The following is a 23,063-nucleotide window of genomic DNA, read 5'->3' on the forward strand; positions in this document are numbered from 1 at the left end:
TTTTATATTTAGAGTTCAAACATCAACATTTTTTGGGGTGTTCTTATGTCTTCATGGTGTAATGGTATTGACTACTGATTAGCCAACACTCATGAAATACATGTTTTTTTAAAGTTTGGGTCATGATTTCTCTTTAGGAAGAGGTGGTGGGTCCTGATGTCTGACCAGTTGAGAACCACTGTTATAGATAGTCCCAGGTAACTTTTTGCCACGGCTAAAGTTGAGCAAAACTTAATTTTTACTTTCTGCAGCGCTGCTTTGCAAAGACTGAAAGACCTGATGAGGAATACGGATCTGATAATGTGTTTGTTTTGCTAAAGCAGGGGTGTCAAACTCAAGGCCCGGGGGGCCAAATCCAGCCCTTGGTACAATTACACCCAGCCCGCAAGGTCATATCATATTATTATAACTGGCCTTAAAATATGAGGTCTGCAGATTTCCTCCAGTATAAAAATGTAAACCGAACCTTAATATGAAATGTCATCAAGTCAAAATGTGAAAAAAAAGAGTAAAAATAACAACATCAAAAGAAATGTGGAAAAACAAAAAAATTATTTGTTTTCATTTCATATCTTCAATTTTGCATTGCACAATTATGACCTCAATCTATTATTTAGACTTTTATTTCATATTTTGACCATTTTCAATTTATTGTTTTCACTTTTATCTCATATTTTAATCTTTTAAACTTATAATTTTGACTTTATCTAATATTTTGACCTTTTCAATTTATGATTTTGACTTTTTATCTCATATTTTAAACTGTCAATTGATTATTTCATCTTTTTATCTCATATTTTGACCTTTTAGATGCACCTTTTTCAATTTTAAGCCATATTTTTGCCTTAAAAACATGATTGTGACTTTCTTTTTTATATATATTTGCCTGTCAAAAGCATTATTTTAACATCTAATTTTGTGTTGATTTTTTGAACAAATAAGTTTGACTTTATATCTCAGATTTTGAGCCTTTTAACTTATCATTATGACTTTTTAGATCCTATTTTCTAAATCCTAGGTTGAAATTCAGAGAGTGCTGTTGTCGTGTTGCTGACTTGTCTTGCAAACCAGCACAATGTGAACAAAGATTTTTGGTCTTACCCTCAAATTCCACATACTCCGTCTACACAGTTCTGAGCATGCTACGCAAAAATCAAATCAAATTTTTGTAATTCCACAGCATATGCCCCATCCATGCATGGCTCATGTCAGAAATGCCACTCTGCTCTCCTCCACTCAATAAACGTGCAGAATCTATCACAGCTAGTTCCACGTATGGTGAATCAACTCAAAAGAAACAATAATATCAATAATAAGGATTCACAGACGCATTGGTTTAACATCGTTTTCAGCCAATATCAGCCCTGTTTACAAACATCAGCTGCTGGCCAAATAACATGGCATAAACCTATATCAGATATCGGTTGTGAAGAGTCAATTTCATGCTAGCAACTGGCGAATCTATCTGCTTCATCAAATGAGAGATTGTTTAATAGTGCAGGTAAAACCAAAAGAACCAAAGATCATTTTTAGCATGGGCTGCATTTTTTTTAATTATCAGTATTGACCTTAATTTTACATCCAGAACATCTATACAGAAATTATATGGTAATGATTAAATATATTTAACTGGTTGATAATGTTTTGGAAATTTGGGTTGCAAGGTGGATGTGGATCCTGAGGTCAGACCAGTTGAGAACCGCTGCTTTAGTGGTGTATTGTAAGATTCATATAAAAATAATAGTTAATTCCTCCAAAAATAAAAAATAACAATGAGAGTTATATTTCGCTTTCTGCCTGCAGTGTGCATCTCTATTTTTATGTCTTATAAGGTAGTCGTGGAGTGCTGTCCTGTGAGCGTGCGCCGTCGGTGGGGCTGTGTGTGAGAGTTTGAGTGTATGAGGCTGTGAACAGCGTGTCTGTATCGGGCTGACATCAGGTTGTACAGTAAAGGATTGACAGCAGCACTGACGTACAAGAGGAGAGAGGACAGTAGGTGGTAGTACTGAGACAAATGATATAGAAGATAGTGTGTGCCAGGTAGTGTGTACGTGTTGTTGAAAGGTGAATCACTGTAAAAGTCTGTTTGTGGATTTATGCAAATTGGTGTTCTGTTGGCGAGAGTATGTCCATCTCTTGCACTCATCCTGTAGGTCTGTGTGCTTTCATGTGTGCCAATGAGGAATTTAGTATATGACTCAGATACCTGTGTCATAATATCTGTAATTACCTGTGTGTTATTATGTGCAGAGGTCTTTTTTTTATCATGTGTTTTATTTTTTCCATCTCTGTTGTCTGTAGATTTGCTAAGGTGTCTGTTAATAAGTCCTGAGTCATTGCCTGTTCTGAAATGTGAAGTTTTGTCTGTCTCGTTCCACCTGGTGTGTGCTGTAGTACGAGAGTAAACGTAAAGGTCCCTGTTCATCTCTTCAGATCGTGTGCCTATGTTTGTGTGCATCTCAGCATCAGTGTCTGTGTATGGCTTAATATCCCTGTCTGTGGCTTCTGAAAGGTTGCTCGTTGCTACATGTGCATTTGTGTAGGGGTATGCTTCCTGTCCATCAGCACTCCTGCCGGGAGAAAGAGAGGAAATGGTCCGGCCCACCTGGTAGGGCAGCCAGCAGAGTACAAATGCCAAAACAATCACTCCTGGGTTAAGAGAGACAGGGTAGAAACACAGGGGAGAGGACATTAGAGTTAGAAACATTTTTTAGGTTTTTTTTTAAATAATGAAATGACCATGTAATTGTTTTTGGAAATATACTTTCTTCCAAAAACAAATTGTAGGTCAGATGAAATCTGCTTGCTGGCTGGGCTGTATGACACACCTGATATAAAACATTAATGATGCATCATCAGGTATGAGTTCTCAGTGTGTGGTGTGCCTGTGATAGAGTAGTGTGTAGAAAAGATCGTCCCTATTAACAATCACACAAAACAAAGATGCACACAAAATATCTAAACATAATAGATATAGTGAGAATGTTATGAAACAGCACGTATCATTTATGTTAAAGAGCTGGCTTTTTGAACCAGCTCGTTCATGAACGACCCATTACTATGTAGTAGTGGATGGCAACAACAGCTGACACTCAAATAATGAGCATGCAGCTCTTCGTGATGTCAGATTTGGTTGAAAAATCGTATAAAAGGTCAGTAAAGTAAGTTTAAAAAAAAAAAGAAGTTGTATTGAAATACTTTTAATTTCCTTGTCATGCCTTTCCTCAGTGCTATATAGTCAGACAAGTTCACCTTACTAGGTAGATATTTGTATCTCTCATATTTATATTGAACCAAAAAACTTATTACATATCTGCATTTTGATTACATTTGAGCTTATAAACTCACCAGGAGGCCGTCATGTTTTGGTCCGCACTGGTAGTGTGACATCACTTGGCCGGACTCTGAGTGCTGTATCTCACATGCTGTAGAGTGTGTCTCATGTACAGAGAATTTGAAGATTTGAGGTCTTGTCTATTTTTCTGCGCACCACGAACGGTTATTGGCCAAAATATACAGGAAAATTATAAATACAGAGATATATTTACCTTGTTGTAGCAAATATCTACATTCACATTGGTAGAAAATGTTTGAAATCTAATTCTTGATGAACCCTGATAAAGACCACAAGTTTAAATATGTCTGTTTAATATAATTGTTCATCAAACTTCTACTAGTTATGAAGCTTTCTGTTTCCACACAGTACAAAATGTTGCAGGTAAAGATAAACACAGTATGAAACACTTCTGGTTTGTGCTTTTTAAAGCAGAAGTCCACTTTGAGAAACTCCTTTTGCTTGTACATAATTTATTTTGAAAAGCTTCCAGAACGGTTCCACTATACACTAAATCAAGTCACTTGTTGGGAGGTTTGTTAAGGCAAAACTCAGGAAGAATGACAGGGTTTTGACAGCAGGGAGACACAGCCAACACAAAGCAAACTCGTGCCATGAAAGCTATTATGATGTGTGTTGTAGCAGCACATGCAACATATCCAGGCAGCAAAACATGCTGCTAGTCTGAAACGGCCAGTTACTGCGTAGGAACATCACACGTCACACTACCAGTGCGGACCAAAACATGGTTGCCTCCTGGTGAGTTTCTAAATGCAGTGAGTTAAAAAAAAAAATAAAAAAAAAAAAAAAAAAAAAAATATATATATATATATATATATATATATATATATATATATATATATATATAGGCTGATAGGTCTAGTTTGTTGTTTTCTATTTCCTCTTATTCACTGAAGACTTTTGCTGTATATATTAATCCAAATTTAGATATATACTTGAATTTTATTTTATAAAAGTAACCTAATAAAGTTTAAACAGCTTTGAGGCTGTTCCTATTTAAATAGGAAGTTCTCGCAGTCACTATTAAACACTTATATAAGCTAATGTCATTTTTGAAACAGTTATATAGAGGCAGGCATTATGTTTTCAATATCAAAACTCTTGAAAACATTTTACTTTTTTGTATTTAAATTAGCCCCACAAAGTAAATAGTTACTTAACATTAGCATGGTACAATATCTTTAGTAACTTTGGTTATATTTAGTGTCTACGCTCTACACCCTAGGTTTAATGTTGTCTTGTAACACTGTGTGAAAGCATTTCTCACCTAGCATTTTGACAGTATGCCGATGACTCTGTTCTCTTCTGCTACTTTGTGGGCGGAGCCACAGTGTTCGTCCAATCAGGCTGTAGACCAATGCCAGGATGCACAGGGGTACCAGAAAGTACAAGTTGGAGACAATCATCATGGCTGACAACAGGCCAGATGAGAAGGCGTAGTCTGTGAAGCGGCACTCTCTGTTGTCAGGGACACCCCAACCCCCTTCAACACTTGCCTCCAATCCCCCGCCTTCATACTGCATTCCCTCAACTTCAGTCTCCTCTTCTTTGAGGCCACCTCCTTCATCTCTTGTATTTCTCCCATCTCCTTGTTTCATCTCATCTCTTTTTCCAGTCCCAAATTTTCTCTCCTCTTCCTCCACCAACCAGATTTTCTCACGAATACTTTCTCCCCATTTTATTTCGTTTAATCCTCCTTCAATGGAGAACATGTTTCCACTTCCTCCCTCTCTTTCACTGAAAATAAATCCACCCTGCTCTCCCTCACTCCCTGTCCACCCTCTGTTGTCCCTCCATCCTCCAAGCCCCGGCTCCTCTCTCCCGACTTCTTCCACTCCAACTATGACCAACACCGGTGCTGCACTGACAGCTGCCCCAAGCCACAGGCAGCCAATAAGAGCCCTTGTTCTACGGCGGGTCACCAGGGTCTTAGCTGCGATTGGCCAACAGACAGCAATGTACCTCTCAATGGAGAGGAAGGTGATGTGAAGGATTGTACAGAAGGTGCAGCACTCTGACATGAACATTGTCAGCTTACAGGGCAGGTCTCCAAATGGCCAGGGACTGGGTCTCCAGAGCTGTGAAGGACATAGAAATACTATTACTTTGTGCAAAACACACACAAGGTAAAGGAAGCACTAACACATCAGTGTGAACACAGAGCTGAGAACAAACTAAGAGGTATTTAATCTCTCTTTCAGGAGTCATTATATATAGATATATTTACTTTGTAGTATATTTGTATTTAGAATGTCTTAAACAAGTACCTTTAAATAAGTCTATATGATGCTTTCTTTGGACTCTCCTCCTTCAACCATCAGCTTCCTCCCCCTCTCCTTAATCCATACTCAGAAGATCTATTTACAGAGGGTCTACATAAATGTTGCTGTATTGACATTAAGAATGTCACATATCAAGTCTTTAAAGGGCACATTCCTGGTTTAAAACACTTTGCTTTGTTCGGTGTTTCCAGAATTTCCCCTCTGGGGATCAATAAAGTATTATCTTATCTTATCTTTATCTTATTTTTATCTTATCTTATCTTATCTTATCTTATCTTATCTTATCTTAATAGCTCTTTATGAGAGCTGGACATGACATTTTTATTTGAAAAGAAGTTATGCCTCAAACCTGGAGCAGTTACAAGCATATGTCCAATTGTCGAAAAGTCTATCACCATTTCTGCTATTCTCTGTCAAGTTACACAAAGAAATATTTAATTATAATTTTCCATTCTAAATTTGCAGTTTCTTTGATGATGTTAAGTATTTCAACTATGTTTACATTTTTTTCCTTACACTTATTTTCCATCCTTTAGTGCTATTGCACTGAGGAAATGAAACTCTAGGTATGACACAACCTCTGAGCGTAATGGAAGAAAATGTTATTTGGCAGCAGGGACTCCCCTGAGGGGATGGCAACAGAGGGTTGAACAAACCAATATAGGATCGCAATTCTTAGAAAGACACAGATCTGCTGCTTCTTTGTTCAGCTATACCTACTGTGACAGTGTCTTGTGGCCAAAAGACAAATGGTTGGTCAGACTGTAAAGTGCAGGAAATGACTATGATTAAAGGTACAGTACACCTTTTGCTTGGGACTGTGTGTACCTTATACAGATCCACGGGCAGCAGGAGGAGGATCAACAGATCGCTGACAGCCATACTGCTCAGGTAGAGGTAGGTAGAGCTTCTCATGTGAGGTCGGAGCCAAACCACCAAAATTGTGAGTATGTTTCCCAGCAGGCCGAAGAGCATCAGAGGAATATAAATGACAGTCACACACACTGGAATATCAAAAATAGATTTTTTTTAAAAATCACAGCCACCTGTATTTATAACAGATCTGTATTGCACGCTTACATGAGCAGATAAAGCAGTAGGTATTGTGAATTAGAGAAATTGTGAAACATATGATGCAAAGATGAGAAGAAGCTACTAAGCCTAATCATGTTTGCACACTAATCATTGCTGAGTTGTTGCCTGCAGTGTTAACTAAAACAATGACTGAAACAGGGATGGACAGCAATCCCAGCCTTGTCAGAGAGTGAAAAAACCCATACTAGCAAAATCAGCTAATCTACTGCTAACTAGCTAGATAGCTAGCTTAAAAAGTAGATAGCTAGGTTGGCTACCTAGCACTTTTTTTTAATAAAGCTTGTATTTAGAACTTGAAGGCGGAAACACTTAAAAAAAAGGTTTTAGGTCTTCAACACTAAGCTAAGCTAACAAGCTACTGACTTTAACTTAGGGGAGTAATTTTCTCTACAAAACCAAGATAGCAAATATAAGGCTACCGCTTCATTTACTGCACAAAAGGAGTTTTCTAATATCCCATGGTGTTCAGTTTTACATTTTTCAATATCAGGACAAAATACTGTAACAATTGTTTGATTTGTCCCAATTATTGTTTCTTTACCCTGCCAAAACTTATTGGCAGGTTTAAATTTCCACGTAAAAAACAATACTCAATCTCTTTTTTTTTTTCTTTTTTTTTTTTACTTTGTACCCACCTAACTTAACCAAGCCAGGACCTGATTCCTCCCACTGGCACTCTTGGTCAGGGCAGTCCTCCAGGGAGCCCAAAGCAAGGCCACAGTTCTCATCTTCACAGCCACTCCCTATGTCTCCAAACTCCATAAAATCCATAATCCCACCTGGTGAGAATGGACAGAAAAACTGGAAGCTCAGGGAAGAGGTGTATGTTCCCCAGGTTACAGGGTGTGAAGGTGACGCACAGTCATGGATTTCTTATTACTCTCGAGGAGTAAAGAGGGAAGAAAAGTGGAAAAACAACACAAATAAACACAATGCATCACAAAATGCATGTTTTTTGAAAAGTGTTTTTTGTGAGCAGTCACAAATGCAATCCAGGTGCTTATAGAATTAGAACATTTTAAAATCCTGAGAAAAACTAAGAAAAGATATGTGGAGGCATCATATCTGCTAATATGATCTCTTCCTTTGGTCTGCTTGTTATTCTCAATGTGATATTCAATACCATTTAAACAGTCAACCATTGAGTCTGGCATCCATGAAAAAAATCCTTTCCATGCAAAACTTCAGACAAGTGAGTACAGCTTTAAAAATCCCACTTCAATACACACATAGAAAAAAAGGATTTTAAAAACGTATCACACTAACCGTTTGAGAGGTTCTTCAGTTCCTCGTGTTTGTCCTGCGTGGGAACATCCACACTGCCTTTGAATTCACTTACACATCTGCTCCCCTTTCACTCACTCTCCCCCCTTATCTCTCTCTCACTCTTGTCTCTTCTTCATCTAGCTACGCTAACCTGTACACTTGAACCTTGTCAGAATATGCTTCTTTAAGGAAAAAGATGTCCACAATAGGTTAGTCTATAGAAAACTGTGTTTTTTTTCTCCATTATACTACTAAGTCCTCATGTCCTCAGGGGAAAAATATCTTTAATCCTGAGATGTTTCATTGGTTCCAAGGACCATAAATAAGTAGAAAGGGAGAAAGTTTTGGATCTTTTTTTTTTGTTAGGGCACTTACACTTTCATGCGAAAAAATGTTGCTCCATTGAAATATTAATTCAAATTCATATTAATAGTATTATGCTTGTAATTTCTAAGAACCATCTTGTAAAAATTAATGGAAATAGCTGGACACTTTGAACAAACTCAATTAATAATGACGGAAATTCTGGTGCCAGGTTGCTCCAACATAAAGCAAAAAGAAAAATGCAAAAAAAGGTTTAACAAACCTTTAAATACTTTAAAAAACTTGTTTTTTTATTATTAAGAAGATTCGGATTTTATTTAAATAAACTTTATCTTATATGAACAGATAACTTTAGCAACATAATAAGATAAGTTGGTAAACGAAAGGAAAGGCGTCAGGATTACAGTTTTCAACCGGACCCCGTAAAGTTGGCTGGGCCTATTGATACCCTCTTATACAGTATTGTATGCTTTTAAAGTCCCTGTAAAGTGAAATCCAAACTTTGTGTCTAAATGCACTAGATATGTTGGCATAATGTTGCTGAAAACATGTGGAAACACTGAGATGTATGTGTGACTGAATTTTTGATTAAGATGGTTAGAAAGATGTTCACCTCTTTCCTAGCTTGGTCATGGTGAATATGAGCCCATGGCATCACCAGTCTTGATAGTGAATTACCACGCCCCCAAAAGCTACATTATATAAAATCAATGAGCAGTTCATCTCAGTACTGTCTGTTGTTAATGTCACTGCCTTCACTGAAAGCTTTTGTTTGTTCATTGTGAGGTAAATTTCCCAGATCAGTCAGCCAAAGTGGCCTTCGGGTCATTAAAAGCATCATGATGGAGCAATTTGTGCCAGAAAACACTAAATTTGATCCCCAACTCCAGTTTCTCTGCTCTGATCAGAAGCTTTTTTTCAAATTTGATAGGATTGTATATCTTGTGAGTGGGTGTGGCTTCATTCAACAGACATGCCCACACCATCCTAGAGCAGATATACTGCCTCATTTTTCATGATTTCTAAGCTTAATTTTATAAATTAAGAGATTTTCATGACTGTAATTGGGCCCTGTGGTTTACAACACAGTGGCCTGTCATACAACAAACCTAAAAAATAGATTTTTTTTTCACTTTACAGGGACTTTAAAAAACTTACTCAAGATTTGTCCCTGAAACATTTACAGTACAGAGACCTGCAGAACAAACAACTGCAGTCACAATATTAAATAATAAATAAAAATAAATGTCACTCTGGTTGTAGGAGCCATTTTGTTGCCTTTTTTTGCTTGTCCACAAATAAATCATATTTTGCACACATCAGAAAAAAAGTATTAACTCAAAAAAATAACATTAAACATGGAAAAAAAAAATGTTAAGCTTGATGCTCCAACCCATTCCACAACAGACCAAGTACTCATTTTATGCCTCCACCTGTGCACAAAAATGTTGACAGACATGCATCAAACGCCTCCCGTTTCCATTCAGAACAAACTCCCTGCCAGCAGGGGGCGCTTAACCCGTTGGAGTGCTGTTTTAACGCCTCGCTGAAAACGGACGAAGCAAACGTAAACCCCGAGTAGAAGGATTGCTTCATCTCACTGACCACTACGGAACCAAACAACTGATGATGGCACTCAGAGCTGCTTTGAGGAATAAGTGCGGTCTTTCAAGTACGTTTCCGTGTCTGGGAGTAACCACACCCTTTAAGCCATTTTAATGGCATGCATCAGGATTTGACAATCTTTACAACGAAGTTTCTTAAGCGACAGGAGCCAGGCTGCTAGCTGTGTGAGCTCTGTGTTAGCTGCAGAAACTGGAACAAAGGTCACAGGACATTACTTGGTCTTTAACTTTACCTCCTGATGTGAACACAGAGCCTTTGTCTTTATTTCACCTTGTACACCGACAGCTATCACTTGGTCATCATTATCACACTATGTTAGAAAAAATGAAGGGTTTAGAAGAATCTCCTCTTCCCCTTCATTCTATTTTTACCAGAAACAAACAATACCTCTCTAAAAATACTGTAAACCACTGTTTTAACTCTACTAATATGAACTTACTTTTTATCAATAAGCCTTTTATCAAATGGATTTGACAGTAGAAAAGTGTATCTGCATTGTTGTTTGTTTGTTTTTAATTCATGAAGTGTTCTAAAAAATAATAGATGAACTGTAAATATATTTTTTTAAAGTTTATATGCCATGTCAAAGTACCATGCATGATTTAAGAATAAGATACTTAGGTAAATATTAACCCAGGACATGGCAACATTTGATCCACATTATTATGTTGCTGTTATTTATTAGCCTACTGTGACAGAATAAAGAAAAACTTTGAATTGTATGAATAAACTCTGAGGCAGGTATAACCACATGTGGTTATTTTTGCTTTTGTAATCTGCACAAAAAGAAAGCTGTTATTTTCAAAGTGGGCATGTGCTGTTTTTGTACAGATGTTAACAGAAATTAATTGTTTGTGTGTGTGTGTGTGTGTGTGTGTGTGTGCAGGCCTTCTGTCCCAGCTGTCCTCCTGCAGCAGTCATGGCGGAGCCCGTATGTCACCAGCCTTCATCGTACAGCAGAGGAACAATTCCTCATCTGCAGTTAAAGTAGATTTTGATCAAAGCACAGGTAAAGATTTAAGCACCCTGTGCCCACTTTTTTTTTCTTGAAGCCATTATTATTATCCTTTGTCATATTAAAACCTATGTCATTTATGGAAACCTTACCTGACATGCAAGATTATTGGTTGAACACACTGTCAGTCACACTGATACAGGCCAAAAAGAGCAACAAAACATATGACGTAGGCGTTCCTGCCACCATGGAGTAAGCTGCATAATGCAACAGTGTCATGTTAGTGTCACGTCAGTGCACGATTTTGCAGTGTAAGTGCTGCCAGGTTGTAAATAGGGGTGAGAGGAAAAATCCATACAGCATAGTATCACGGTATTTTTCGTGGCGATATATGGTATCTTCCGCCAAGTATGTTTTTTTTTCTTCTTTTTTTTTTAATTAATTGCTAATATTAACTGAAGTCTGTGATACTGGATAAATAGCATCAGTTGCTTTTCTGTCCACTTGATGATGCTTTTGCACCCTTTATCCAGAGAGGTCAGCAGAGGTGACAGTCATACAACAGGAGAAAGTTAGTACAACCAATATGGCAGCACATGGGAAAGGACATTAGAAATGCAAGTAAGGCATGAGCAACATGGACATGACACATGGTGTTTGCAAGGAGTGCCACGTGAAAAGAAAATACTGCGGTAATAGGCCAAAAATGAAGGCAAGGCTAATGCTAAATCAACTAAACTGTTGAAAAAAATGGTATAGATAGCAATATATCGAAATATACTACCTTGGTATACTAAATACCCTACTTGGTAATCAAACTCTAACGTAACAGGTCGGGAGAAGATCAAAAGATATCTTTTACAACAAGAAAGCTTTATGTCTTGTTCTTTTCTCATCTTTAATTAAGAAATATCTTCTTTTTTTAAATGAAAGCGCTGCCAAGGCTTCATCTACACTATTCTCCTCACTGACCACCATTGTTTCTTAGTTAGTTAGTTTATTGTGTGTGCAGGCCTGCAGTTGCTTCCATTGAACTCTGCTCGTAGCTACTGTCTCTTTCGCCTCTAATAATGCTGATCAGTCCATTCAGTCTCAGACTAGGAGTAAGCAGATCAGCTTGAAACTTTGCAAGATAGATTCACCAGATGACAGATATAGAATCCGATCAGTCTGCTTTAAAAGGTGAATTCAATCCAGAATACCACACATACTTTACCCTTATTAGTGACATTGAAGATATAAAAATCTATTTTATTCGTTACTGTTTCTGCTCTGTTTGCCTCTGTTTGTCTCTTTCTTTTTGCATCTCCCTCTATCCCCTCTCAACTTTAGCACAGTCTCCGTAGATGGCTGTCCTACATGAGTCTGGTTCTTCATTACTATTGTTGATTTTTGTAAAGTGTGTTGTGATAAAATTGGTTATGAATTTGTTACGAGTAGAGATTGACTGATTGAACTGACCACATTCTAGCATCCAGACTGAAGGATATTCAGGTGATAAATTAGTATGTCTCTGCTTTTTTAGGAGTGGCTGTGCTGCACTTACAAAATCCACCTGTAAACAGCCTTAGTTTAGATTTCCTCACTGAGTTCTGCATCAACATAGAGAAGCTGGAAATGGATAAGAGCTGCCGAGGCCTCATCATCACCTCGGTATGATAAAACCCTGTTTTTTAAAGAAGGGTATTTGTGTTGAATTTATACGATGGAGTATTTCAAGAGTGTTAATAACTTAAACAGTGAAAGTGTCCTCACTAAAGTGTGTGTAGATTCACCTTGGATATGTATGCCTGTTTTTTCTATTCAGAGCCAGCCAAAGGTGTTCTCAGCTGGTCTGGACATCATGGAGATGTATGGGAAAAGTCCAGAGCGTTGTGGAGTGTTCTGGAAAGCAGTTCAAGAAATGTGGCTGAAACTCTACAGCTCCAACATGGTCACCATAGCTGCCATCAATGTATGTATGAAACCTCATTTTAATAGAGACATGGCATAAAACTCTAAATACAAAGACCAAATTTATGCCTAAGATAGCTTAACTTCAACCTCCATGGCTTGAGTGGACAACTAAGCATTAAGATGTCCAAATTTTCATTTTTTTCCCCTTCATTTCTATTCATTCTTCTTAAGTGTTATTACTTGTACTAACCTTTGTTGATATGTTACTCTATATGGAATGCATTCCAAAACAGCAACTTTAAGGCATTTATTGTTTATTACAAGGATTGGAAACTAACTTGAAGATACTTACATGCTGCCCCCTCCAGTTTGGGGCATAGACTGAACTGTACTGTGTCTTTGTTCTTCTATTGGAAAAAACACCAAAAGTGAATAAAATATACATTTAGTTTGCTTCCTTCATTCATTGTATTTCCTTTAGCCAGTAACTCTCAGCATCTCGATTGTTCCTCTCACAGGGTTCCAGTCCCGCAGGCGGATGTTTGATGTCTCTGACATGTGATTACAGAATAATGGCTGACAACCCACGTTACAGCATCGGCCTCAATGAGACGCAACTCGGCATTGTTGCGCCTTTTTGGTAAGGACTTCTAATTTTAACAGCAGCTGTGACAGAAGAAATGTCCAATTCAATGAAAGTGTAAGTGTAAATCAGAGAACTCTGCTGATCCTTCTCTGTTATACTGTCATTTGCAGGTTTAAGGACACCCTTGTTAATACAGTGGGACACCGACATGCAGAGATGGCCCTGGAGCTGGGGCTTCTCTACAACCCTGCAGAGGCTCTGAAGATAGGCCTGGTGGACCAACTGGTGCCAGAAGACCAAGTCCTCACCACAGCAGCACAGACCATGAAGAAGTGGTTAGCTATTCCAGGTACTCTCTGTTTTTTTTTTGTTTTGTTTTGTTTTTTTTTTGCACCCCCAAAAGGAGAAGTTGTTTTAGGATACCACAATATGATCACATTACAGTTAATTTTATAACAGATGGAATTTTTGTTTTAAGTTGTTAGTTATTTTCCAAAATTCTTGTAAATATGATATCTAAAGGAAGCTGTGAGAGATTTTCTTCAAACTTGCAGTTGAACTGAATACATTTTAGAGGTACTAGGTCCAGGTCAAAAACCACCCCAGCCTTTCTTTTTTAACCACCACTGTACTTTTACTGTCTAGTAATACAATACAATACAATACAATAAAATAACTTTATTTATCCCCGAAGGGAAATTCATTTGTCTGGAGTCTCATCTGTTTATGGTAGAATTATATAGTCTTATTGCTGATGGTATAAAAGATCTTCTATATCTTTATGTCCTGCAGCAAGATATAGAAAATCTTAATATCTTATTTTTTATTATTATTATTATTATTATTATTATTATTATCTTATAATAATAGTTAATCTTATATTTAACAGAGGCATTTAACTGCCAGGCTCTTGTTCTGTTTTATGTGTGCCTTCACAAGCTTAAAAGTTCAATTAAAACCACTTCTAGGCATTCTTGAATAAAACAAAAATCTTTGAATCTTGATTTAGATGTTTAAACCTCAATATAATACATTTTAATTCAGAAGTTAAGAGTCAAAGGCCATGTATGTCTGATTTTGTTCATCTGGCCGTAGTAAGATATGTCCTCTTTAAGATCACTTTGATTTATGCTAATACCAGCTGTAGTCAAGACCAAAGAGTGTCTAAAGGGCAGGGTGACTGAATGATGTTAAACATGCTGAGATCACTGATGGGATCAAGTAAGTTACACTTTGTTACAGTGATGTTACAGACTTGATTTACTTCTCAATCATTCACATTCTGAACTAGTTAAATTGCATGCACAAAGTTTAGGGGAAGGAAATTTCATCTTTAAATATGCAAACAAGTGAAAACACACTCGGGATTGAAGGAGTTATTTCTTTTTAAAGAAATTACTGCATTTATAGGTAAAAAAGGAGACTTTTGAACACAGAAATATTAAGTTTCACAAATCAACATCAGTCACTCCTTTTGGTCAATAAGAGAGGAAAACAACACACTTTGAAAGCTAACGTTTGTCTGACCTCTAGTGGTAGAGGTTTAATTTTGTCATTAAATAAACATTTTGCACATAAAACCAGATCAGCAAAGATAAAGGAATATTAATATAACCCCTGGATAGAACTTAATAACTAATTGCTAAAAAATTCAACCCATGGGATATATTCAAGTAAATACTCCTAGAAGAGAGTCAAGCATCATTTAAAACTACAATACATAGATAAGCCCTATTCACACCTTCACAAAACTTTTCAGGTGCTGGTTGTTGTTGAAAAAAAACAGCCTGATTTTTCAGTTACACATCTCCCAGAATTTTTCCTACTAGCTCCCTGGTACTTTCTCCTCCCTTGCTTGATAGGAAAACTGCAGGAAAACTTAAAGCTGTGAGAAACAAGAGTTTCCCAAGTGCACATGTGAACAGGATTGTACACCCCACTTTAATAATTGAGCTCATTTTTAATCTTTTCACTCTGCAGACCATGCCAGACAGATCACAAAGTCCATGATGAGAAAGCCGACCATTGAAAAGCTTGTGTCCAAAAGAGAGGCTGACATCAACAACTTTGTGACCTTCATCACTAAGGACTCCATTCAGAAGTCGCTCCGCATGTATATTGAGATGCTAAAAAAGAGAAAGGCCTAGAGGAGAGGGACACATTGCGTAACAGGCACACACATATTAGAGCAGTGGTTTGACACAAGTTGCCTTCTGTTTAACGTCTTCATGGGTGTTAAGATCCTAAAACAAAGCTCTTCTTAACTATTTGATTGTTTTCTACCAACAAAGAATTACATTTTCAAAGATGTGTGATCCTCTCCTAGTGGGTGGAGACCAAATTAGCTGCTGGGTACAAATAATTAGACATACATTGCTGATGATTCAGTGGAAAATAAAGATTTTCTGTAAAAATGCCTTTCACTACACCCCATATTCAGCATTTGTAACATCTGTCAAGCTTTCTTTGTTGCATATTACATGTTCAGTGGCACTTAAATTTTGTTATAACAAAAGACAATTGACACTTCAGTGAAAAAATTCCTTCTGCTGAAAAAAACAGTGGACTTCGTCCTTTTCAAGCTCTTTTGAGGAACTCTTTGTTTGTGCTGATTATGGCAGCCCCTAAAGAGAAAGTAGTATTTGCTTACCGAGTTCTCGTGTAGTGTTTCCTGACAGAAAAAATCACATCTTGCTGTTGTTTCACAGTCACACATGAAAAAATGCTTTGTCTCCTGTTCTGCAGTTTTGGTTTTAGGCATAAAAGATAACTGAAAATAATCCTTTCTCTTTCTGCTGTTTTGTATGCTTTTGCTGAGCATAAAAAACAGCAGGATTGATTTCAGTCTGTTTTATATAACAAACAATAATCTCCTAAGTGGAACTTTAAGCGTCAGATGTTGCAAAGATTTTTTATCAGACTGATCCAGCTAGCATAAGCCAATGCAGAAACTGCTTGTTAAGACTGTTTTCCTTTTCCATGTACAAATATATCATGGAAGCTATATTCAACACTTTTTAATATCAGTTTGATGTTTTCAATGCAATATTCTTTACTATAAACTCTAATACTGAGTTTTACACCTTTGGTAAATACATGTAAGACCATTTTTTACACCTCCAAAACCAAATAATAGGCACAGAGCTGCGACTTTAACGAAGTTATTGACATCATGTGCACATTTTCAATGACATGCTGGTATATTAATGTAAGCTACCCAGATAGACTTGGTAATGTCTGAAGCATATGTTAGAAGAGATGAACACTTTAACTTCCAGTTCTAGGCGTTTCAATGGGTGTAATACACATACACTATAAACTGTCACTAACAGGTCTTCAGGTATTAAAAGTGCCAACTGTACCTCCAAGAAATATAACAACCGAATAAATCAGTAAGGGTGCTGTAGAAAAGCCCGCAGTTGTCCACACCTTTATTTCATCTGTAACATCACACATCTCCATTAGTTATCAAACTGCATTTGAATTATATGTGTGGTCAGTGGATCAATTGGTGTACTAAATAAATTGATAATTAAAGTTTGTTCTCATTTGAAAATTAAATCTTGATTTTGGATGCATGGAACAGAATGTGCACATGTTTTCAGTTTTACATGTAAGTAATGGCTGCACTTTTCACAAGAATTCTCAATATAGTACATCTCACTTCTAAATACAAAACTCAAAAAAAACATTTTTAATGGGATGCTTTGTCATATTTGTTTATTACTGGCTTTTTGTTCACAGTTTGCAAGAATTACTCCACTGTAATACTCAAAATGTAGATTCAGTCAGGGATCTGTTGAAGGATTGTTTAGGTCAGGATTCAGGCTGCAGGAGACAGTCTCACCTCCACGGGGAAATGGTCACTGACGGCCAAAGCCTGAAACAAAAAAAAGATACACTGTAGGAAGTTTGGCAAAACAGAAGGTGGTTTTGAGTGTCCATTGCAAAGCATTTTTTTCCTTTAATCAGTAGTTTTTTGTGATGTTAATCAAGTGTTTTGGTGCCTGTAAATTTTAAACCTTGCCTACCTACATTTAAGTGAGTTTTGCAGCTGTAATAGAAAAATGTAGGTAGATCTGCATCTTTTTATCCCTCTAAGATTAATATGAAATCTGGTAAAGCATGCAGTAAATTAATTTCTTGCTTGCAACAACTTTCCTCTTGTTGGCAGATGTAAAAAGTACTATACCACATAGCTCTCTGTAACACTAGTATAGACCAACTAGATACATCATGTTTTTGATTATACAGGTGATTACATCATTAAGGATCCAGACTAGTGCACTATCCATTTCCAGTCATTGTGTTTATCTACCCAGCTGTTTTACAGAAAATTAGAGATATCACATGAATGATTACGTTTGTATATTATCTTTTGTCTTGAATAGTCATGTCTTTGTACAGTGTAAGCTTTACTGATAGCTACCAAGTTAACGTAGATGTAACAGAAGTGTTTTGGTAAATCAAACATTTCTGGTAACACAATGACCTCCAACTAATGCATTTCCAGAAGAAGCTGTAACACTTTTAACCACACCTAACAGTGACATCAGCATGCACTGATAACACCCACAATACACTTCTGTCCTGCAGAATGAAAAAGTGCTGGAGTAGAAAAAAATCAAGTCTCAGCTGCTTCCTGCAGCTAAACTGTTTTGTTTCACAGATGCATTGAAGCTTGAGCTTCATTTACCAGACTAAGGCTGAGGTCCAAGTCAACCATGAAGTCGTACACCTCAGCACTGCCGTGCACTACTCCCATCATCGTGTCAGCAGTGACCACAATCCTGCAAATACAGAAGGAGGGGTTGGAACAAGTCCATTTGTGAGTGTTGGCATAAAAAATATCTAGTTAAGTGTGTGTTTATGTGCTTACCTGTCATAAGGACAGTAAGTGTGTGACACTGTAGTGTCAGCCTCATCAGTGATCAGCCAGTGGAAACTCTTGTCAGTGAAGAGACGGATCTTCTGCCAGTCAGAGCCTGAGACATAATTACAGCCTGCGTTAAAGTCACCCAGCAGCACGATGTCCTGCAGGAAGATAAGAAATGTTCAACCCCTCTTATACATAGCTCATACTTGACTAAATCAACCATAACCCTTGTAAATTTACTTTCTCTAGATAAACAGTGGTATCTGTGGCTGAGTTTGTAGAGTATTCACATTGGTGTTCCAGCGGGTGCGGACATCAGACACCACATCATACAGAGCATCCGTCTCCTCCAAAGCAAAATCTGGGGAGGTGTGCTGTGGGATCAGGACGAAGTTCCTCAAAGCTAGAAACATGAGAGGAAAGGGCGGATTAAGAGAGAAATTTGATTAGAAGCAAAACTTAAAGAGTTTTCTGTGGAATACCTATATGGAGTTGAACTCAATTTGGAATAAAGGTCACTGCTGCTTCAAATCTGTCCTGCTCTTATAAACAACATCAAAGCAACTACTTGAGGACTTATCATTGCAACTTTAAAATATATTTGATTTCATCTACAGATGACACATTGACAGTTGTTTCCATACAACCAGTGCTTGCAGAAAAGCTAGTGGATTGTACAACTCAGACTATAAATGGAAACAAAAATTTGCACTTATATTAAGAATCTGTTAAAAAGGTTATTCAAAGAGGATCAGTGATGGTTTAAAGTGCAACATGATAGGCTGCTGGTGCATAGAAAAAGGAAGCAACAATTCATATTGATGAACAGATCAGACAGAAACTTGTCAGACTATCATCTTATAAATAAGCAAATTGTCATCACTGTCGGCGTACAGTGAAAAGGCACTATCAGTCTGATCTAGAACCTACCAGTCTTGGTGGAGGAGAACATGACGACAAAAGGTTCTCTGCTGAAGGTGTCTGTCCCACAGGGTTCACATCCATCGTCGTAGGTGTAGTTTTTGACAACGGACACTGTCTCCTCCCTGGGTAGCAAAGACAACACACTTTAATTTATTTGTTTGTTCTTTATACTTCTGTTAACATAGCTCATTGGAAAGTGGTATGCTGATGTTTTATACGTTGTATTCATCATGCATTCTAGTAAAGCAGCTGTAGTGATAAATATAATAATATTATTAATTTCCATCTTGTTTTAATGACTTTTATGACAACCAGACACTGTAAGATTCATGCAAAACTTAGTATACCAATAATTATACTGTAACTATCTACAGCTCAACAGTACATCAAGTAGTTACAATTAGTTTCACCACATTCACATTAGAGTGAGGTGTAAATTGCTGTAATTGCTGTAAATTATTCTAACATATCACAGAAAGACTCATTCTAGTGCACTGCCTTAGGTCATTCCCATAATACCACAATACCATAATAAGCATATATATATATTTGCTTAGAACTCCCCTGAGGAACTTTCAGGGTTTGTTGATTTTGGAAACCCTTGTGGGAAAAAAAACTTTAATTTATAATTTTGCTGATCTTGTCCTGTACATATTTAAGAAGCGATTTCTGAAAATAAACTCTAATCAAAATCAGTCAACTATATACAGTCAATCTGATTTAAATCAGTGGTTCTCATCTGGTGGGGAGGGACCCAAGAGTGGGTTGCAACTGTGTGCCTGTCAACAAAATTGTAGCAAAAACTAAATGAAACTCTTTTAAAATATGCTTGTTCGGTTTGTCATATGTTGAAGTACGTTATGTTTTTATATGCAGCTATTAACTCCTCACAGGAGCTTTTAGGTTAACCCTTTATGGGGCAAGGAACCATATCATCACTTCAGTCAACTTCCTTCACCCAACTCTCTCGTTGGTTTGTTCGCTCTTGAAAAATGCAGTTTTACGTTTTGTTTCTTTTTTTGTCCCAAACAAGTGGCCCTAAAATTATTACAAACCTCAGTAAGATGATGGAACTTGCACTTTATAAAGGTGAATAGTAGCACTCAATGTCATGATAGGTTTTGTTTGTGTAGGATTACTCACAATTACTGAAATGTTAGTGTAAAAAATTGAGGAACCATATTTGGACACACATTTAGGGGAATCAAATTTTGTCTGTATTTAGGCATACGTCCAATTCATCAAGCATCCATACTAAGGGTGTTTTCTGGACAAGTAATCCATAATGTAGACTAACAATACTCTATAGTTTAGTTAGATGTTGCCACAGTTTTGGAAAAATTAAAGAGTGATCCAGTTGTATTTTACCAATATATAAAAATGTTCAAAGTCTAAATATTAAAATATGTGTGCTTTTGGACACTTTTATACCCTTATAATAGTTTAATTATACTTATGTGGTTTACAGCAGTTTTTGTTTTCATTGCGAGCCTTATTTCTGCTTAAACTTCAGAGATATTATTTGTGATGTTTCTTACATTTTCAGGTGGAAAATGGTAAATTTATCGACCTTGATTTTCACCATGATAATGAGAAATATAAATCTGTGATACGGGTAAAAAAAAAACAGTGTTGGGATATCCACCAATAATATTCTTTTGCTTAGATCTTAAATTTCCAAGTGTTTCAATGAGTGCCCCTTAGGGTTAAATGTGAATGTCACTTACATGTATCTGGTATTTTACACTGTTATGTGGCTACTTTTACAAACATAAAGGATCCTTGGGATTTAAGATAAGAAAGCTGCAGAGCAGAAGCAAGTAAAGCATCTATTAACTGTTAGTTATTGATTAATTTCTGACCGTATGTGTACCTGTAGAGGAAGAGATACCGCTCCTTATAGGAGCTGCGACCCAGAGGCTCACTGACGATGTGATTGTACCTGGAGTGAGAAGAACCTCTGACAAAACACAAACAGACACAAACAACAGAGAAGGGCATGATTTTTCAAGCTTATGAGTCCCTGACCGCTCTCTCACCAACTCTGTAAGAGGTGATGTTCTTACTTATTTACATGCTCTAGGAGTTTTTTGGTGGCTGACAGATCACTGTCTCTGACCTCCTGAATCAGAAGGATGTCATAGCGCTGGACAATCTAAATAAAACACAAATGCAAAAAAAAAAAAACTGTGTGTTTCTAGTCAATTAACATGCCTAATTCCATTGTTTGAGGAGAAAACACTAAGAAACCTTAATTTACACAATCTTGTGAATGTTAAATACTAAAAAAACGTACATGCCCCTTTAATCTCAATATCCTTTTTAACATGGAGAAATTAAAACTATGTCTAATGCCAAACAGCCAAAATCAAATGGATAGTAATATTCTGGTGTTTTAGTCACCTGGCATTAGCCCCCTCATGTCATGTAGTCTTAATATTTCCAACATGGGAGTTTCTAATGAGATGCAGTTAAATAGATGAAGAGGGGAGTTCCTTACCGTGCTGATGAGGTTCATCACAGTTGTGTTGGAGGCCTTATTGTCTCCGTATGACTTGATGTTGAAGGCTCCCAGCAGCAGAGAGGAGGACAGATGCAGCAGGGCCAAAAGGAGGCCCAGGCAGTACACACAACGCATCCTAAACCGAAGCAATCTGGTGTGTGACAAAGAGCAACAATTTGTCCCACACTTGTACGAGGCATGGACAGTATTAGAGACAACAGGAAATAGAGGCTGTTGAGTGTGATTTTATCCTGCATGAAAAGGGGACCTGAATATCTCTGGTTCCTCAGCTGTACTGTGGGAGAGCGAGAAGGAGTAAACACCTGCAGCCCTGAACACATGACACCATGAACACGGCAGCACTTTATCAAACTGCAGGTCTAAACTTCAAGTTTAATGTCCAAGTGAAATATTATCCGGGCCAGAGAATAATTGATCCTGACACTGTTACGCTAGTTTGGAACTACTACTGGGACAAAAAAAGAGAGAAAAATATTGATAACATTAGCTTGTTCCAGTGTTATTTTTGGCTTCAGTGAGGTAAAATGTTGCCATCATGATCTTACACATTATGTTTTACATCCTTATGAATACTAAAGGTGACAAATAAAGAAATGCAAATGAAACACGTCCATTCATGCTTATTTAGTTGTGTAGTGTAGCAGAGTAGTGTGAGGTGAATATCTACCTTCTTCTGTCAGTCTTTAGTTGGAACAAGGAGGCCTAATGTACGCAGAGCACAATGGTTTCTCTGTTTCTGAGCAGAACCACCACAAGTGTCTCCCGCAAGTTTCTGTCTTCCACCCACCTTTGCATTTTTTAACTGCAGGTGTATTTGACTGTGTGCTGCTGGGGAGGGGTGAGGGCAGGGGGTGTGTTGTGGATGAGGTCCAGGGTCTCAGATGGTCACTGATGCACTTTGTTCAAGGTTTGATGAGAATTCATAGTAGAGCTTTAAGTGCTATATAAGAGAACTAACTGCAATGCAACATTAAAATGCAAATTTAAATAATAATTTAGCCCCTTATAGGTAGCTGGATGCATTTATATCAAGGGGTGGATTAATCAGAATCAGAATCAGCTTTATTGGCCAGGTATGTGTGCACATACGAGGAATTTGACTCCGGTTAAACTTTGCTCTCTTAGTACACAAGAATGTATACTATAAATATACACTATGAACTAACATAATGGCTTTTCCTTACATTTGAAAGCAAGTTCTCATGTTTTTGAAACCTTTAACCTTTACTTTAAAAAGAGATTTTTAAAAATGTTAAGGAGATTAAAAGTCTCTTGTTCTGGCAAAGACAGGTAACAGCCCATGTAACAAAGTTTCCTACAAAATAAACTGCCATACATGCAAATAAGATGCCAA

At 37.2% G+C, this 23,063-nt stretch overlaps 3 protein-coding genes across 4 annotated transcripts; 1 reads left to right on the plus strand and 2 right to left on the minus strand.

The window, feature by feature from the left end:
• Nucleotides 1–1,825: 1,825 nt before the first annotated feature.
• LOC121529593 (growth hormone secretagogue receptor type 1-like) lies at nucleotides 1,826–7,503 on the minus strand. Its single transcript, XM_041817533.1, has 5 exons — nucleotides 7,368–7,503; nucleotides 6,466–6,641; nucleotides 4,623–5,433; nucleotides 2,563–2,649; nucleotides 1,826–2,028 (listed from the first exon to the last, which is right to left on the minus strand). The coding sequence occupies exons 1-5, from the start codon at nucleotides 7,501–7,503 to the stop codon at nucleotides 1,826–1,828; spliced, it is 1,413 nt and encodes a 470-aa protein (XP_041673467.1).
• A 2,367-nt stretch (nucleotides 7,504–9,870) lies between these two features.
• On the plus strand, nucleotides 9,871–15,801 carry eci1 (enoyl-CoA delta isomerase 1). Its single transcript, XM_041778117.1, has 7 exons — nucleotides 9,871–9,994; nucleotides 10,835–10,957; nucleotides 12,429–12,556; nucleotides 12,711–12,857; nucleotides 13,318–13,439; nucleotides 13,556–13,734; nucleotides 15,366–15,801. Exons 1-7 carry the CDS (start codon nucleotides 9,949–9,951, stop codon nucleotides 15,530–15,532), a joined length of 912 nt encoding a protein of 303 aa, XP_041634051.1. The 5' UTR covers nucleotides 9,871–9,948; the 3' UTR covers nucleotides 15,533–15,801.
• A 1,264-nt stretch (nucleotides 15,802–17,065) lies between these two features.
• Nucleotides 17,066–22,502, minus strand: dnase1 (deoxyribonuclease I). Of its 2 annotated transcripts, none has more exons than XM_041778118.1 (9): nucleotides 22,377–22,502; nucleotides 21,686–21,839; nucleotides 21,252–21,340; nucleotides 21,059–21,145; nucleotides 19,192–19,307; nucleotides 18,552–18,664; nucleotides 18,265–18,419; nucleotides 18,082–18,175; nucleotides 17,066–17,265 (listed from the first exon to the last, which is right to left on the minus strand). In XM_041778118.1, exons 2-9 carry the CDS (start codon nucleotides 21,821–21,823, stop codon nucleotides 17,209–17,211), a joined length of 849 nt encoding a protein of 282 aa, XP_041634052.1. In that variant the 5' UTR covers nucleotides 21,824–21,839; nucleotides 22,377–22,502; the 3' UTR covers nucleotides 17,066–17,208. The 2 variants fall into 2 exon arrangements, with proteins under 2 accessions (XP_041634052.1, XP_041634053.1); XM_041778119.1 differs by lacking the exon at nucleotides 22,377–22,502 and adding an exon at nucleotides 21,957–22,038.
• Nucleotides 22,503–23,063: the final 561 nt, after the last annotated feature.

This window comes from Cheilinus undulatus, linkage group 21 (genome assembly GCF_018320785.1).
Source record: "Cheilinus undulatus linkage group 21, ASM1832078v1, whole genome shotgun sequence".
Classification (NCBI taxonomy): domain Eukaryota; kingdom Metazoa; phylum Chordata; class Actinopteri; order Labriformes; family Labridae; genus Cheilinus; species Cheilinus undulatus.

Excerpts from the sequence above, each read along its gene's own strand:
- LOC121529593 (XM_041817533.1), bottom strand. The coding sequence starts at position 7,503 with ATGGATTTTATGGAGTTTGGAGACATAGGGAGTGGCTGTGAAGATGAG. Across the intron at positions 5,434-6,465 it reads TGCCCGTGGATCTGTATAAG|CTCTGGAGACCCAGTCCCTG; the intron begins GTACACACAGTC and ends TGTCCTTCACAG. Across the intron at positions 2,029-2,562 it reads TTCTCCCGGCAGGAGTGCTG|ATCTTCTATATCATTTGTCT; the intron begins ATGGACAGGAAG and ends CTGGCACACACT.
- eci1 (XM_041778117.1), top strand. The coding sequence starts at position 9,949 with ATGATGGCACTCAGAGCTGCTTTGAGGAATAAGTGCGGTCTTTCAA. Across the intron at positions 13,440-13,555 it reads GGCATTGTTGCGCCTTTTTG|GTTTAAGGACACCCTTGTTA; the intron begins GTAAGGACTTCT and ends TGTCATTTGCAG. Across the intron at positions 13,735-15,365 it reads GAAGTGGTTAGCTATTCCAG|ACCATGCCAGACAGATCACA; the intron begins GTACTCTCTGTT and ends TTCACTCTGCAG.
- dnase1 (XM_041778118.1), bottom strand. The coding sequence starts at position 21,823 with ATGCGTTGTGTGTACTGCCTGGGCCTCCTTTTGGCCCTGCTGCATCTG. Across the intron at positions 21,341-21,685 it reads TGATGAACCTCATCAGCACG|ATTGTCCAGCGCTATGACAT; the intron begins GTAAGGAACTCC and ends TGTTTTATTTAG. Across the intron at positions 18,420-18,551 it reads GCACCCGCTGGAACACCAAT|GACATCGTGCTGCTGGGTGA; the intron begins GTGAATACTCTA and ends ATCTTCCTGCAG.